The 16,310-nt window shown below is 34.8% G+C and overlaps 3 protein-coding genes across 3 annotated transcripts in view; all 3 read right to left on the bottom strand.

The window, feature by feature from the left end:
* Positions 1 to 1,244: 1,244 nt before the first annotated feature.
* LOC132185069 (wall-associated receptor kinase 2-like) lies at positions 1,245 to 4,393 on the bottom strand. The gene is made up of 3 exons (XM_059598897.1): positions 3,538 to 4,393; positions 3,268 to 3,438; positions 1,245 to 2,554 (listed from the first exon to the last, which is right to left on the bottom strand). The coding sequence occupies exons 1-3, from the start codon at positions 4,391 to 4,393 to the stop codon at positions 1,356 to 1,358; spliced, it is 2,226 nt and encodes a 741-aa protein (XP_059454880.1). The 3' UTR covers positions 1,245 to 1,355.
* A 4,238-nt stretch (positions 4,394 to 8,631) lies between these two features.
* On the bottom strand, positions 8,632 to 10,321 carry LOC132185871 (cyclin-A1-1-like). Its single transcript, XM_059599674.1, is given in 6 exon segments — positions 8,632 to 8,819; positions 9,509 to 9,547; positions 9,549 to 9,647; positions 9,766 to 9,915; positions 10,103 to 10,136; positions 10,226 to 10,321. Coding segments are annotated over 6 exon segments (453 nt in total). The 5' UTR covers positions 10,294 to 10,321; the 3' UTR covers positions 8,632 to 8,756.
* A 495-nt stretch (positions 10,322 to 10,816) lies between these two features.
* The window catches only part of LOC132185068 (wall-associated receptor kinase 2-like), a 25,359-nt gene continuing 19,865 nt past the window's right edge, over positions 10,817 to 16,310 (bottom strand). Inside the window, exon 3 of the mRNA XM_059598896.1 lies at positions 10,817 to 12,003. Coding sequence (XP_059454879.1) covers positions 10,817 to 12,003 — 1,187 coding nt within the window. The remainder of the gene's footprint in view (positions 12,004 to 16,310) is intronic.

Raw genomic sequence — 16,310 nt, 5'->3', positions numbered from 1 at the left:
GTTCAGGCTTGGCTCGTTTAAATTTTACTCAAGCTCGAGCTCGAGTCGAGCTCAAGGGCGAGCCAAAAAAATCGAGCTCGAACTAACAATACGTCGAGCCGAGCCAGCTCGCGAGCTGGCTCTTATATTTAATTTTTTTGTTTTTTAAAAAAAAAAATTAACTTCAAGTACTCTTAAACGACTTAAGAAGTTAGTTGCATATGAGTATTTGCTTAACCTGGCTAGTCGAGTATGGAGCCTGAGTCAATACAGTAAGGCATTTGGTTTCAAAGAGAGAGGATATGCATCCTTTTATAGATAAGCAAACATAGAGATTAATGTTTTATTAACAATGTGGGACAAGTTAACAAGTTGCATTTAGACTGCATTGGGACAACGCCCCCTACAAAAAACTATTTTTTTAACGTCTCTCTCAATTCCCCTCACCAGTCACAGCGCATCTTTCACCTGAACTCTCATTTCCCACTCTCTCACTCTCGCTCTTCAAACAGGTAGTGATAGTGTTTGGGTCTGTATGATTCTTCAATAGTTTATGCCTTTTGCAATCTCCCTCAATAGTTTCTGCTTGATTCTTCTTCCTTTCGTTTAGGCCTGCTCTAATTGAATCGAGATCTTTTTAATGATTGCTCTCTCTCTCTCTCTCTTTGATCACGAAGGGTTTAGAATTTTTCATTCTCTAACGCTTAAATATAAATGCAACTTTAAGATTTTAATAATTATGAGATTTATAATTAATTATGTATTACTTAGTTTATATATATACACACACACACACACACGAGCTTATACGAGCTTGCTCACGAGCCTAGCCGAGTCGAGCCGAACTTGCTTCGTTTAATATTCGAGCTAGGATTTGTGTTCATGAAGTGCTTCATTTAATATTCGAGTCGAGCACGAGCCGAGCCCGAGCTTGCTCGCGAAACGCTTCGCTCACTTAACAGCCCTAATTGAAAAGGCACTTCTTCATCTATATATATAGCCCACTCATTGTAAGAATTAGGTAATGAAATGACCCACACTAGTACTTTATTGAAAAATTTCTTACATACCACTCCACATTTAAGAAAACTACACTTGCCAAACACCAACAGATATACAACCCCATAGCAGTTATACAAGACAGTAGAATACAACAAAACAATTACTCCAAATAACACCAACATATTGCTCTTTCGACCAGAATAGAGTACTACGTACTCAACACATGAAGAATAGTGTAGAGAGAATATGAATGTCATCACCATCTATTGAGCATTTTGTTGAGGCTCTAAAAAAAAAAAACACTAACACCGGAAGTTGCATTAAAAAAAAAAAAAAAAAAAAAAAAGGCCAAGAAGGGTGGATGTATGCCACATTCATCTGCCATCCCCCAAGGCTAACGTTACATGGTCATTCATGCTATCATATCCAATGGTTGTACTGCTACTTCCACCGCATTCATAAGAGTCAGATGTCACACTACGCAGGTGTTTGGCCTCTTCCACATTTGATTGAGCATTAACCCGAGAATGTGTCTCTATCTTTCTTATTCGTTCTAACTTCATTGCCACTTCTTGCATACTAGGTCTCTCATCCCCTTTCACTTTTAAGCACCTCTCTGCAAGTTCAACGACTTCCTTGATTTGCTCTTTATTTCCTTCTTCAACTATATGGTTCTCAAGAATTTCAAACAATTGATCCTCTTTCAAGGAAGAAAGAAAATACATAGGTAGACTTGTTTCCTCCTCTGACCTATCGAATGAAAGTACATCATCTCCAGTTAGTAGCTCCACAAGGACCACTCCAAAGCTGTAGACATCACTTTTCTCCGTTAATCGGTTTGTCTGCAAGTATTCAGGATCCAAGTAACCAAGAGTTCCCTGCACCACAGTAGCTAGTTCCTTTTGATGTCGAGGAACCAATCTTGAAGTTCCAAAGTCAGAGACTTTTGCAGTGAAATTATCATCAAGTAGTATGTTTGATGACTTGACATCTCTATGGATTATAGGTGTTGAAGCTGCAGAATGCAGATACGATAGTGCGTCCGCTGTTTCTGCAGCTATTCTTAGATAGGTTTCCCATCGTTTGGCGGATCCACTGCTTTCATGATGTATATAGTTCAAGAGCGTACCTTTTGGGACAAATTCATAAACTAACATAGGAATTTCTGTCTCTAAACAACAACCCAAGAGTTTGACAACATTCCTATGATTAATTTGAGAGAGTAGAACAACCTCGTTAATGAATTGGTCAATTTGGTTTTGATCCATTGTCTTGGACTTCTTAATGGCAACAATTCTATTATCCGGTAAAAATCCTTTGTAAACTGTACCAAAGCCTCCTTGGCCAATGATTCTACTCTCATCATAGTTTTTGGTAGCCTTCTTCAGCTCTTCTACAGTAAAGATTTTGGCTGTTTCGGTGGAGCCTACTTGTTCATTGAGATGCCTTTCTAAAATCAAACCCCCATTTTGTTGAAAGAACTTTTCTTTAAGCTTAATAAATCTTCTTTTCTTGAGTACTAAGTACAACCACGAGCTACCCCCAAGCAAAGCAATTAAGCTTATGCCAATGCCTGCACTTGAAAATGTTGAAACGTTATGCATTTTGACATAACCCTAAAGTGTTTGATATGTTCTAATCGTCCCCTCCCCTTTCTCCCAATGATGTTTGCTAATTAGAAGACACAAAATAATAATAATAATAATGAAAAAATAAAAAAGTTACACATACTCTTCTCAAACTACCATGTCATTGTCTTTCTCTCCCCCTCCCCCTAAACTCAAAAACTACCAATTGTATCAATATCAATATCTCCCATAAACTACCTAAAATTGTCTACACCTCTCCTCCCAAAATGACAAAAGTATCCTTCATAAATGAAAAGAATTAGGAAAAACTTCACTTAAACTCCTGAACTTTCATCGTTTTTACAATAAAAAACTAATTAAATAACAAAAAATTTAGAAAAAAAAAATCTAAAAATTACGAAAAAAAAAATTGGTTGAAAAACCAAGGCCACCACTTTTTCTTTTTTCAAATTTATAAAAATATTTGTCTTATTAAAATTTTGTTAGGGTTTTTTTTTTTTTTTTTTTACCTATATTGACATTTTTTGATAGTTTAAAGAGAACATTAACAAATTAAATAATAGTTTAACGAGGAACTGTTGAGTACTCTTTAATCATTCATTTCTATTTTCCAAGGCCGGCCATATATTATTATTATTATATATACACATATGATATGATATTAAGCGTAGAAAATGGTGAATTTATAAGTACTTACCAATTGGAATCTTAACCGCTAGTGCGAAATCCGCGTAACAACGTTCACCGTCTTTTCTCCCGTCCCCACGGTACCACTTGGGACAACCACATGTATAATTGCCTTTTGTGTTGAAACAGTGGTTCTGGTTCGTGCAATTATTGAGATTCGGATCCCCACATTCGTCAATGTCTGCAGATGATCATCATTAAATGAATAATATCAATTCCATACTATAATCATAATCAAAATTATGGAAAAAAAAAATAATAATAATAATAAGAATAATACCTTGGCAACCCCCATCGAGGTATGGGTTTCCATGGTAACCTTGCTTGCACTTGCAACGGTACCCCTGGCTGGTTTGGAGATCAAGGCATTCACTATTTTCCTTGCATGCGAACTTGGGTTTTTTCCGAGCATTATCACACGTCTGATTGCCAACTGTCCAATCAAGCACCATTGGAACCCTTTTGTTGCTTAGATTCTTGAGATAATCGGCGGAGAAGTTGAACTCGCCTTTCTCCACAACAAAAGCATAGCCGCAGGGATTGAAGTTCCATACTTTGGTGTGATTTTGAAAGCTCCTTACATTCACACTAATACCTTTAAGCCCATCCGGAAACCCCACCTCGCAGCACCCAATCCCGGAGCAAGACCCATTGTCCACGATGTTGAGGCTTGAGCATTGAGATGAGCAGCCGATGGAGTAGTTTGCTCCGTTTTTGACACCACTAAGGTAGGCGTAAGTGTCACAGCCAATAACAGTGAACTTGTTTTTGGTGTTGGAAATGGTGTAGTGGGATAACTTGAGGGTGGTGCCGTTCCAGCGAACACGTTGACCGTCCCGTTTGTAACAGTCTCGGGCTACCAATTTCATGACATGCATCTCATGATTCTCAATGGATATGCTTGATACAGGGACATTACCTATCAATGGTTTTCCAGAGGGACAGCTGATATTGAAATCCTCATCTAGATAGCAGCCACCACTCAAGCCAAACGGGAATGGAATTTCTACATTTCCACACTTGCTGGCGCAGCCAGGCTTCGCCATAGCTATAGCTGCAGCTGCTGCCACAATTTCAAATATTATCACAGCTCCTGGCAGTACTATGATTTGCAAAAGCTTCCCACTCGAGCCCATGGGAATTGAAGTATCCAAATTTCAGTTCGTAAGACTAAGTTAAAAGCGGCTGTTAATTCAGAATATATTTACCTCAATTTCTTTAATCGCTAGCAAACAGAAGATGACGACCAAATAGGCACCACATGAAGTACAACCAATTATAATAAGAGAAGAAACTTTAATAAAAGTAGCTTTAATAAAGTAGCTTTGATGAGTTCATGAGCTGATTAGCTGGAGTACTATATATCTTTAATTCATAAGTTCAACAATCATTTTCAAGAAACAGTTTTCCATATTGAAAGAAACAATGAAGATAGGGAATCAAAGGAAACAGGTCACATAGACTTAAGACTTAGGATGTTTTATAACTTTAGTGATCATTTTTCCACGAATCTCTTTTCATGATAGAGAACCAAACAATAAAAGTAGGCACTAAATGATAACTAGGAAAAGACTTTCTCTTTCCACAACTTGTGTCTTGAAAATTCTAACATCATGCTTCACACCCTACGTGACCTCTACACATAAACTTTATTGACGGGATTTTTTTTTTTTTTAATGGTGTGGATAAAGAGAGTATGAATTTGATATAAAACTTCTCTTATGTGAATGATCGATTATTGATTAATCTTTTGGTTAGCCTTTGGATCAAGGTTTCACATGCGATACAAGACAATATATAAAGCCCACTATATATATATGGTTGCTTTACAATATATATCACAATTCATATACCCTTCAAAATATAATTGCCCTTCACATGGATCACGATGCTCCCACTTCCTTTACTATAATTGCCCTTTTGCCTTGACCTAATTACACACGAAGACTTGTTAGTGCAAGACTTGTTTTCCAAGTCTTATTGTCTTGCGTATTGTTTCAGGCTCTGCAAAATACGGTGTTATGTTTACATGGAGCTCATTTCTTGAGAATCTTTCCTTGTTTCTAATGTGATTATTTCTTCCCAACAATTGTCTCACTGGCTACTCGGCTTTTCATAGTGAACACCCATATGATCGTGGTGTCTACCCATCTCTAATCGTAGTTGATCCACCCCTTGCGCTAAATGTGCGATCTGAGCCAACACCTTTGGGACCATAAGAATGGTCAAACATATTAAAATACAAGTTGTACATAAATAAATTGTGCTCGAGGTTAGAGGTGGGGTTTAGCTTCTCAGCATAATGGTAGAAGCTTCACCATGCTTTGAGGAGAAATCCTCCAAGTTGAACTTCTCTCTCTCTCTCTCTAGGGTTTAGTTAAGCAAATGGGTGTCTAAAATGAAGTAACGGGTGAAAATAATAAATATATAGGTTCCATGCACGTTGAAAAAGAGTTGAGGTGTCCAAAATAAAATATACTTATAGACTACCTCGATCATTATTCAATGCAGTTATTTTCAAACATTTGAAGTTGGATCCAGAACGATCAATGATGACAACTGTCATCGATTATTCAAGGTCACATCTCAATCATTCAAGAACCCTAATTTCATTTAAAACATTTGTGTTGTTGAATTAAGTTTGAACATTTGAGTATTTATTTGGAAATTCCTTTCTCAAGAAATAGTATTTAAGGGTTTTGAGTTTTGTAAATTACTATTATTATTTTTAAAGAAACTAATGCCACATATCTAAGTGGGGTGTTACAAATACAGAGTGATTTCATATTAGGAGAGCTTGGCAATTTATTGTGTGACAAGAGATACCGTTGATATTTGTTTATGAGTTTCAATCTCTTGGAGTGATGGTTTGGTTCTACATCTACAAACTGTTTGAAGTTTATCGGTGGGTCACGAATGGAAACAAGAAGGAAGCATGGCTAGTGAAGAGTTGAAGCTCCTGCGGCATGAGGCAATTGGGAGATTTGACTGCCTTGAAGTGGTTTTACTTTTTATACGTTCTTCAGAGAGTTTTTACTTCATCGACAAAATTCTGATGTGTTGATGTGTTTATGTTTCATAATATTATTTGCTACATTCCTACACAATTATTGTTTGTGAGCATTGCGTCTAAATTCCGCCCCTCCTCTTTGACATATACCACCTTAATATACCATGATCTATATGTGATCAAATGGGATCCTAACAAATGGTTGACTGGTACGCAACCAAAAGATTTTTGAAATTTGAAAAATAAAATAAACTAGCACCAATCACCCCTAAGTAAATATACTGTACACATACATTTTATCATCCATCGTCATTTTTCACCACGCTCATTATCTAAATTTTTGGCAATTGAAAAGATCCATTATGTTCTTTATTTCCTATTAAAAAAATAAAATATAAAAAAATTTCCTTTAAAGAAATGGTTGAGCCTCATTCTCTTAACCATCTCTCAAACATCTCCATACATATCTTGTTTAAATCTACTATTAAATATGTAAGACCTACATATAGGGAATCAGATCTGGATCCAATTCATGGTCAGGATCTCTTTAACAGCCACAACGATGCCACGTGTCCTACTAAATAAAAAATAATAAAATATTATTTAATGTTTTTTAAAAAAATTAAAAAATAAAATAAACTAATAAATTTTTTTTTTTTTTTTTTTTTTTTATTTGGCCATTGGGGGTGGCCGAACCACCCCTATGGACCATTGTAATGACCCAGGAAAAAGCGCTAGACACATTTGCGCTATTACCCCAAAAAGACTAGTCAATTTTGAACTTTCCTAAAATTCATTATAAAGCTCAGTTTCACCTAATAACTAAGCAATGTAAGACTTAGCACCCATGACTATCTTTATAAACCACCCACTCTATGTGAGTTTCTTCTCATCTTCCCAATATGGGATTAGGGTGTTACAAACCCCCCTCTTAAATTTCTGACGTCCTCGTCAGGGCCACGTCATGCAGTGCTCCAGTACTACATGACCTAGCGTTACCAGGTGGCTCTGATACCACTTGTAATAACCGCTAACCACATCTGCGCTAGCATTTTTTCCTAGGTCATTACAGTCACCGTTTAGCCTGAGGGTGACTTCGGCCACCCCCAAGGGCTAAATAATAATAATAATAAACAATTATAGTTTTTTTTATTATTTTGTTTTTTATTTTTTAAAAAACGTTAAATAATATTTTATTATTTTCTATTTAATAGGACATGTAGCATCGTTGTGGTTGTTGGATCTCTTTAAAGAGATCCAGACCATGAAATAGAACCTCTCTAGTCATTTTGGATTGGAGAGGATCCAATTCCTGTATATAAACCTACAAATCCAATGATTGATTTTTAAAAGGGTTAAATACCTCAAACCCCCCTAGGGTTTACCAACTTTATTTTTCCCTCCCAGGGGTTTCATTTTTATCACAGGACCCCCCTGGGGTTTTGATAAAAGACCAAATTAGTCATCCGTAGTTGACCGTTAGGACTGACACGTGATCAACAGACCATCGATATTAATATATTTTATTTTATAAAAAAAAGTGAAAATTAGGAAAGCCACTTGTGTCTCGCACTGTGGGAGCATGGTTTGGGTGTGGTTTCGCCACCCCTGATCAGGTTTCGCGGGCCACCCCTTGATTCAAGGTACTCCAGCCACCAGCTTTTTCTCTCTTTCGCTTTTTTTTTTTTTTTTAATTTAAAAAAAATTATTAAATATGTGCCAATGTGCGGTCGCAAGATCTCGATTTCCGGCCCATCGCGGTCGGCCTTTAAAGGTCAAACCAACGCGATGATCTTCACTTATCCTATCAAAACCCTCGCGGCCCCGTGATACCGAAACCCCGAAAATAAACCAGTGGTTTGAGGTATTTAACCCTTTTTAAAAATTAAAAATAAAAATAAAATAAAAAAAGATTAGGAAATAGTAAAGAGAATGAGGATTGAGGCATAGTATTTCTCTCCTTTTAATGATTGTTTGGTGCAAAAGGGGGAAAATATATATATATATATATATATATATATATATATATATATATATATATATATTGATGTTAATATTTTAATGGGGTTCTTTGGGTTCAATCCGACCCTTCCAATTAAAAAGATCATAGCCCCGCCGCCATAATTGTAGATGGGTTGTTCATTGTCGTCAACTCCATTTAACTGAGCAATACTGATTGATTCCAAGCTGAGCAAGCATTGGAGAAGAAAGAAGGAATATACCATACAAAGCTTTGGAGTTTATGTTGAGTGAAGCAATAGAATCATCAGCACAAACCCGAAAAGTATGCACAAATACTATGTGCTACATCAACATTATACAATATCGGAGTGACCAAAAAAACAAAAAAAACAAAAATCCAATGCTTGGTTGGGAACCAACTAGCTGCTGTTATCACTGGCCTGAAGTCTACATCCAACTAAGGCATTGGACCAGAAACACACGTCTGGTGACTTCAATTCCGGAAAAACTCTGGAGGTATCGTGACTTCAATTCTGGAAAAACTCTGGAGGTATCGTTGGAGGGCAATTCTTCTTTGCCACATATTTGTACTGAACAAAGAAAGAATAATTAAGACATCAGTATATTCACCAAAATTAACATCTCAAAACCCCTTATTCTGCTTGCCACCTTGAATTAGAACAGACAATTCGTCTTCATGTGTTAGTTAGAGTCGTGTCAAGGTATCGATATAAAACTATGAGTGTGTTTGTAACCCTTTTCCTCTAGACACCGTGGCCGGCGCTGATTGATATAGAAAAATGAAAAAATATTTGGTATAAAAAAGTAAAAAAGTAAGATGAAAAATGATGTGATATAAAAAGTGCAAAAAAAAAAAAGTGACAATGTTTTGATTTTAATTTTTTTTTTTAAAATAAAATGAAGTGAATAGTACTAAGGGTAGGAAAATGGGTTTAACAAACGATACCTATATAAATCAATCATAACTTGATAAATTTAATTAAACAAGTCAGAGTCATCAACTTTATCCTGCTAATTTCGTGTTAAGTTCGCAAGTTGTGTCAAAATTTGTTATTCCTTATATTGTATGTCAAATTTGAGTCGTGTCAAGGTATGAGTATCACAGGAAATATCGTAGGACGGTTCAAACCATCAACTCTAACCCGTTAATTTTGTGTAAAGATTGTATGAAGTTTGCAAGTCATGTCAAAAATAAAGAACTCATAAAAATGTGTGGGCATGTGTTTGTGAGAGAGAGCGAGAGAGCCATTTTGCTTACCTTATGCTGACTGTATTTCTCCTTGATAGCGGGTAATTAAGCTAGAACTATGGCTATTACAGCACAGGTGGTGGAGATCCTTGACGCAGTTACTCAAATCAGAAGGCTTGTAACGTGTGTAATGCTGCAAGGTGGAATTCTGTACCCAAAAAAAAAAAGAAATGAAAATCAAGCTTTCTTAACAAGGCAATGTTGTTAAGAAACAGTAACCTTAAACAGCAAGAAATCGACTACTTCATTTAATATGAGGCACATACCCATGGTCTCTTTGCAGGGGAAAGTATATATTGGGCCAAGAAAATTGCCGAAGCAGCTATAAGTGAAGGGGCATGGCAGAGCATGCTGTACTCTAAGAGAGATAACTCTGCAATGTAGTTGGCTAAGCACTCTAACTGCAAGCATGGAACCTAAGGGAATGGCAGAAAAAATACATCACAAAGAATCAAAATTTGAGGGTATGCAAATCATAAACAATAATCATCTATAGACATTTATATCATATTATATATAGAACAACAGTTTTACAATGTTAATAATTAATTGATTAAATCATCCCATATTATGAGTTAAATTTTTTTGAGATAAGTAAGATACCTCATTGATCCCTTGAGCTGCACGAACAAATCGCCTAATCAATGAATTCACAAGTCACTATCCGGACAGCGTATGTGAAAAATGCAGACATCATTAACAGTCATTTAATTTATTAGCCCTTACCTCAGGAAACATTTAGTTGTTGGAGCTGTCATTTCAAACTTCAAGTAATTCAAAACAGCAGATTCCATTTCCAAAACCTGCAGTATATGAAATGCTTCTGCTTATGCTGCTCAAGCAGAATATATATAGCAACAACGCAAGAATCATCTAGAAAAATCACACATTTCAGTCAAGAAATTATAGAATTACAACATCGTACCTGGAAATTATAGAATTACAACATCGTATCTGGTCAAGACATGGTAACATCAGCTCCGATCATCACCCATCAAAGCCCAATATATAGTGTATGGTCTCCCATGCTATCATATCCAGCAGTACTTTTATTAGTAACATCATACTTTAATTAGCATTAAATTTCCAGATATTTAATCACAAAAAAATAAAAATAAAAAACATCCGACCAATTGCAACGATACTGAGGACCATTGGTGGAGTAGTAACAATAACTCTGCTCTGATCTTATACTATCATAAGACAATTGGATATGGTTAATCCATGTTCTTATATGATTCTTGAAATTACCAGTACAATACAACGTAAACTACAAATTATCTAGCCAACAACATGACATTTAAAAAAAAAAAAAAATCACACGGTTTGAAAAGATACTAATGGTTGGGTGTCTATAGATAAAGTTGACATTGTTGACGAGGTAGAAACATCCCATGGCTTGTACATTCCTTCTTGGACATATTCATGCTCTTCATAATTTTGCTGAAGCTTAGGAGCTTTTTGCAACATTCGAACTCCCTCCAACTCCATTGCAACTTCTCTCATTGTAGGTCGTTTCTTCCCGTTTAAGTCCAGGCACCTTTTCGCAAGGTTCGCAACCGCAATGATCTCTTCTTTCTTGCCTTCCTTCAAAACTTGACTATCAATAATATCAAACAAATTATTCTCCACCGACTGAGTGAAATATGTTGCTAAACTTTTGGATTCTTGTGTCCTTGTTGAAGAGATCGCTTTTTCCCCAGTTAACAGCTCGGCAATGACAACACCGAAGCTATAAACATCACTCTTTTCTGTAAACTGACTTGACTGGAAATACTCAGGATCCAAGTATCCAAAAGTGCCATGTACTAGTGTGGTTAAGCGAGTTTGATCAATGGTGATGGACCTTGAAGTTCCGAAGTCAGCTACTTTAGCTCTGTATTTATCATCTAAGAGTATGTTTGTAGACTTAATGTCCCGATGGTAAATGGGCATGGAAGCTATTGAGTGTAAGTAGAAGAGAGCTCCAGCAATTTCTGCTGCAATTCGTAAGCGCATATCCCATGTTAGTGAAAACTCCTCATTTTGGCAATTGACATATTGGGAAAGAGTTCCGTTAGCAACGTATTCGTAAACTAGCAGAGGAACTTCCGTCTCCAAACAACAACCAATTAACTTAACCACATTCCTATGGTTAATTTGTGAAAGAATGACAACTTCATTAATGAATTCTTTGAGTTGTCCTTCATCAATTACCTTGGACTTTTTCACTGCAACAATTCTTCCGTCTGCTAACATGCCTTTGTAGACAGTGCCTTGTCCTCCCTGCCCAAGTATTCTATTTACATTAAAATGGTTTGTAGCCTTCTCCAAATCTTCTGAACTAAACAATTTGGCGTTCTCAACATTTGCTTCCTGAGAAGATAATTGTTGTTGTAACAATAAACCACCATTTCGTTTGAAGAACATGTTCTTCTGTTTAATCATCCTCCTTTTTTTTACCACTTTATGGAACCACCATCCACCAACAAGTAGAACCAATAGCCCAAGGCCACTGCTAATACCTGCTTAAAACAATGTAATCGAAAAAGATTATTCATTGAAATAAAAGATTATAGTAATAGTTTGATTGAGATCGTTGAATCAAAATAGATCGAGAGACGTCTTCTCTAATTGCAAGAAACTTCATGTGGCAAAATTAAAGTATGTTTATATATTTTGACTATTGTAGTATTTTAATAGATTCCAGAAGAAGTAATGCTGAAAGGTGGGCCATTGACGGAGGAACACAATTAAACAGGAAAAAAAAAAAAAAACTAATAAAGCATGCATCAAGGTTTAAAAGGTTTCCATTAAAATCATTTGCCTGCAACTTTTAAAATCATGATCATTTTTTAGGAAAATAAAATTGTAGGTTAACCAACCACCAAATAAAGTGGTTTGGACCACTCCTTAAGATTTTGGAGTTGTTAACCATCTCAAAGAGGCGATCGGCCATCCTCATAAGCCTTGATGGGCGATCAGACCACCCCCAAAAGAACCACGTACTCTATAACTTTGGAGGGTTAGTCTAACCACTCGTCAAGGCTTATGCATGGGAGTGGCTAGCTGATTGCCCCAAAAATCTTGAGGAGTGATCTAGTCACCCTCTTTAGTTTGTTAGTGGAAGAATTCCTTTCTTAATTTTTTTTTTTTTTGGTTAATTACATTTTTAGTACCTAGGTTTTTACTTTTTTTATTTTTTCCCACATAGGTTTTAAATCTTATTACAGATGGTACCTAACTTATAGGTAAATACTAGTTTATTACCTCTGTCATTCCGTCAACCCAAACTTACAGATTGTCACATGTCGTAACATAAATATGCCACATGTCCTAAAAAAATATAAAAAAATAAATAAAAATAAAAAACTAAACCCTAAAAAGAAAATTGGGGTGACCCGTCCACCCCATTTAGGCCATTGGGGGTGGCTGAGTACTGTGACGACCCACTTAGTAAAAACATGACTAAAAATTTTTCTTTTAAAAACTGATAACTCACAACAAAGCGAATTGTCACAGTAGCACGGCGATACGGCAGTATACCATAAACCCGTTCATTAATCTGATTGACAATATAATATAGTCTCACAGAGCTACATGCATCATCAAAGATTCATCACATATCTACTTACAAGAATCACTATGATTCTAATATGACATATTACAACCTAAACTTTATAAGCACCAATTTCCATAGAACCATAAAAATCTAGGGTTAATTAACATTCTAGGTGTAATTAACACATCCAAATAGCAATCTAAGTGTTTATACACCTAAAACCCCAAATTAATTTAAGGAATTTAGTTTCATACTAAAATTCCTCCAAACTTTCAGACCTAATTAGAAATCTTACAAATTCTCACAATTTCTAGCTTCCAATATTCCTACAGGTATAACGAAAATTAAAAGAAACGGTTAAAGATTTTAGCTCACTAACACCTATGGCCGGAATTTCTCTCCACTTCATCACCTTCCTCTTCTTTTTCTTCTTCTTTATTGGCCAGCAGCTCACACCCTCTCTCTCATTCCCTTTCTCTCTCTCTCTCTCAATCTCATGTTAGAATATATTGTGTGAGATTTGATATTTTGAGAATATATTAGCATTGATTGTAATTGATAAAATCAAATCAGAATTGAATATATCTATTTAATTTTATCAATCATACAATTTTGTATTCTCTCCACATCCTTATAAATATGAACTATTTGTATTGTAAAGTCATTAAGTGAAATAAGAGCAAATGTAGTCTTAAAATTTTAATATGTGGATGTAGTTCATAACGAAATCACATAAAATCATTGTCTCTATTTTATTATTTCTGCATATAATTTTCATAGCTTTATTATTGTCTTCATCTCGAAATTTCTCTCTCAATCCGCAGCTCACTCTCACTCTCAATCTCAATTTCAGCGTGCACTACAAAAAATGGGCAATCTTTTGACATGGCAAACATTGTCCATTTTTTGCCACATCAGTAAATGTTGATTTTGGCACGTCAACAAATTCTTTTTTGACGTGCCAAAAGTGGTACGTCAACATTTATTGACGTGTTGAATACAACACGTCAGAATTTACTGACGTGTCAAATATTGACACGTCAGTAAATTTGAATTCAATTTAATTTTAAAACTTTTTATTTAAATAACTTAATAATTTAATATTTACTGACGTGTCAAAGTTAGACACGTCAATAAATACGTCAGTAAATATAATGTTTATATATATATATATATACATGATATTTAAATTTTTTTTTTAAAAAAAAAAAAAAAAGATAAAAGAAATCCTGATGTGCCATATTTGGCACGTCAGAATTTCTTTTCTCTTTTTTTTTTTCTTTTTTTTTTTGTTTTTGTTTTATATCATATCTATTTTATATTATATATATTTCATCTAACTTTTGTATTTTATTAGGAAGGATTTTAAATGAAAATGAGACTCAAAATCTTTCCAAATCTTTATTAAATAACTCTTTTAATGCTGCTCTTGGCCTTCCGATCCGGATTTCTTTGATTTATTATTCTCCATTCGCTTAGTATAGAAATTAAAATTATTTTCTGCTCTCTGTCTTTTTTTTTTTTTTTTTTTTGCACGAAAAAATACCATTTATTTGCAGATAAAACAAAGAAAGATGAAATGAAATTGTTGTTGCATCTACTAGGTTTTCTTCTTCATGAATTCTTTCTTCTTCTTTTCTTGTCAATCAATCAGACCATTTTACAAAGCTGTTTTAGTGTACAACAAACAGTTATATATAATACAGGCACAATGACAATTTGATATTTTCCTATATATATATATATGTCAAAACTTCAATATGAATAATGTTAATTTAATTATTTTAATCAGATTCCAAACGAACGAGGAAAATGTTATATATCCTTTAAGTTTGAACCATGCACGTTAATAAATTTTTATTTAGTATTATATGTGGCACGTCAGGAATGTGCCTTGGGAAGGCCAGCAGGCCCATCGCCCATGCCTTCTTTTATTTTATTTTATTTTTTTATATAAGGTTTATATATATATATATATATATTATTTCTGACGTGCTAAAACTAGCACGTCAGGAAAAAAAAATAGCGGGACATTCAACTTAATTTTCCCTCTTCTTTCCCTCTTTTATTATTTATTCTTTCCCTAAATCTACTTTTCTTATTTAATTCCAGATTTTCTTTCTCTCTCTCAATCTCCCTCTTCTCTTTGCATGCATCCAGTAAAAGCTCTCTCTTCTCTTTGAACCTCCCTCTTCTCTCTCAATCTCCCCCTCTTCTCTCTCAGGTCTCTGCATGGCGTGAGCTGAAAGCAGATCCAGAAGAAGAAAAACAAAGGAGGAAAAAGAAGATGAAAAAAAAAAAAAAAGGAGAATCGAAGAAGAGAGATTTTTGATTTAAAGAAGCTCTGATTTGGTTTATTTTGATTTGATTTGAGAGATTTTTGATTTGAAGAGAAGAAGATCGAAGAAGCATAAGGTTTATTTTTTGATTTGGGTTTTTGATTTTTTGAAGATTTTTTGGGTTTGGGTTTTTGAAAATGGAGGAAAGAAGAGAGAGAGAGAGAGAGTGAAAATGGAGGAAAGAAGAGATCAAGGGGGGAGAGTGCTGGGTGAAAATGGAGATTGATGAAGCTCTAATTTTATTTTATTTTTACCAGAATTAAAAAATATATATATATTATTTTAGTTGAAAAATAATTTAAATTAATAAATTTTTTAATTGAAAAAAAAAATTAAGAAAAAATTTAAGAAAGGGAAATTTTTTTTTTTTTTTAATAATTTTTAAATTACTGACGTGTCAAATTTAACACGTCAGTAATTTAAAAATTATTAAAAAATTAATTTTTCTTTTTTAAAATTTTTTCTAGATTTTTTTTTCAATAAAAAAATTTATTGACGTGTCAAAATTTGACACGTCAAAAAATTCTGACGTGTCAAATTTAACACGTCAGAAATTTTCCGTTTCTGACACCCACAATCTTAATGCTTGAAATACGTCAAAATTGCCCCTTCATGAAGATTTGCTGACGTGTCAGACCACCTGACATGTCAGAAAACTTATGTCAATAAAAAATTCTTTTTTTGTAGTGATGTCTCTATCTCAGTCTCAGAGTATCTCTCTCTCACAGTTGGTATGGTGTGCGTCTGTGAAGAGAAAGGGAGAGGGAGATGAGAAGATAAGGGAAAGATAGAGTGGGGGTTGAAGCGTGCGTGAGATGATAGGGAGGTAAGAAAAGAAAAGATAAAGAAAGGAAACAAGGAAGAGGAGTGGGAAACATAGCCGGGCCGTGCTTGTCCGAAAGGGGAAAAGGAAGAAAGAAGAAAAGAAAGA

The sequence above is a fragment of the Corylus avellana genome, chromosome ca6 (genome assembly GCF_901000735.1).
Source record: "Corylus avellana chromosome ca6, CavTom2PMs-1.0".
Classification (NCBI taxonomy): domain Eukaryota; kingdom Viridiplantae; phylum Streptophyta; class Magnoliopsida; order Fagales; family Betulaceae; genus Corylus; species Corylus avellana.
Note: the sequence above shows the minus strand (reverse complement) of the source record. Positions and strands in the feature narration are given on the sequence as shown.

What these genes read in the sequence shown, in the direction of transcription:
- LOC132185069 (XM_059598897.1), bottom strand. Translation starts at nt 4,393, where the DNA reads ATGGGCTCGAGTGGGAAGCTTTTGCAAATCATAGTACTGCCAGGAGCT. An exon ending in CCTCGATGGGGGTTGCCAAG is followed by an intron (nt 3,439 to 3,537) that starts GTATTATTCTTA and finishes GATCATCTGCAG; the next exon opens with ACATTGACGAATGTGGGGAT. An exon ending in AGCGGTTAAGATTCCAATTG is followed by an intron (nt 2,555 to 3,267) that starts GTAAGTACTTAT and finishes TTTCAAGTGCAG; the next exon opens with GCATTGGCATAAGCTTAATT.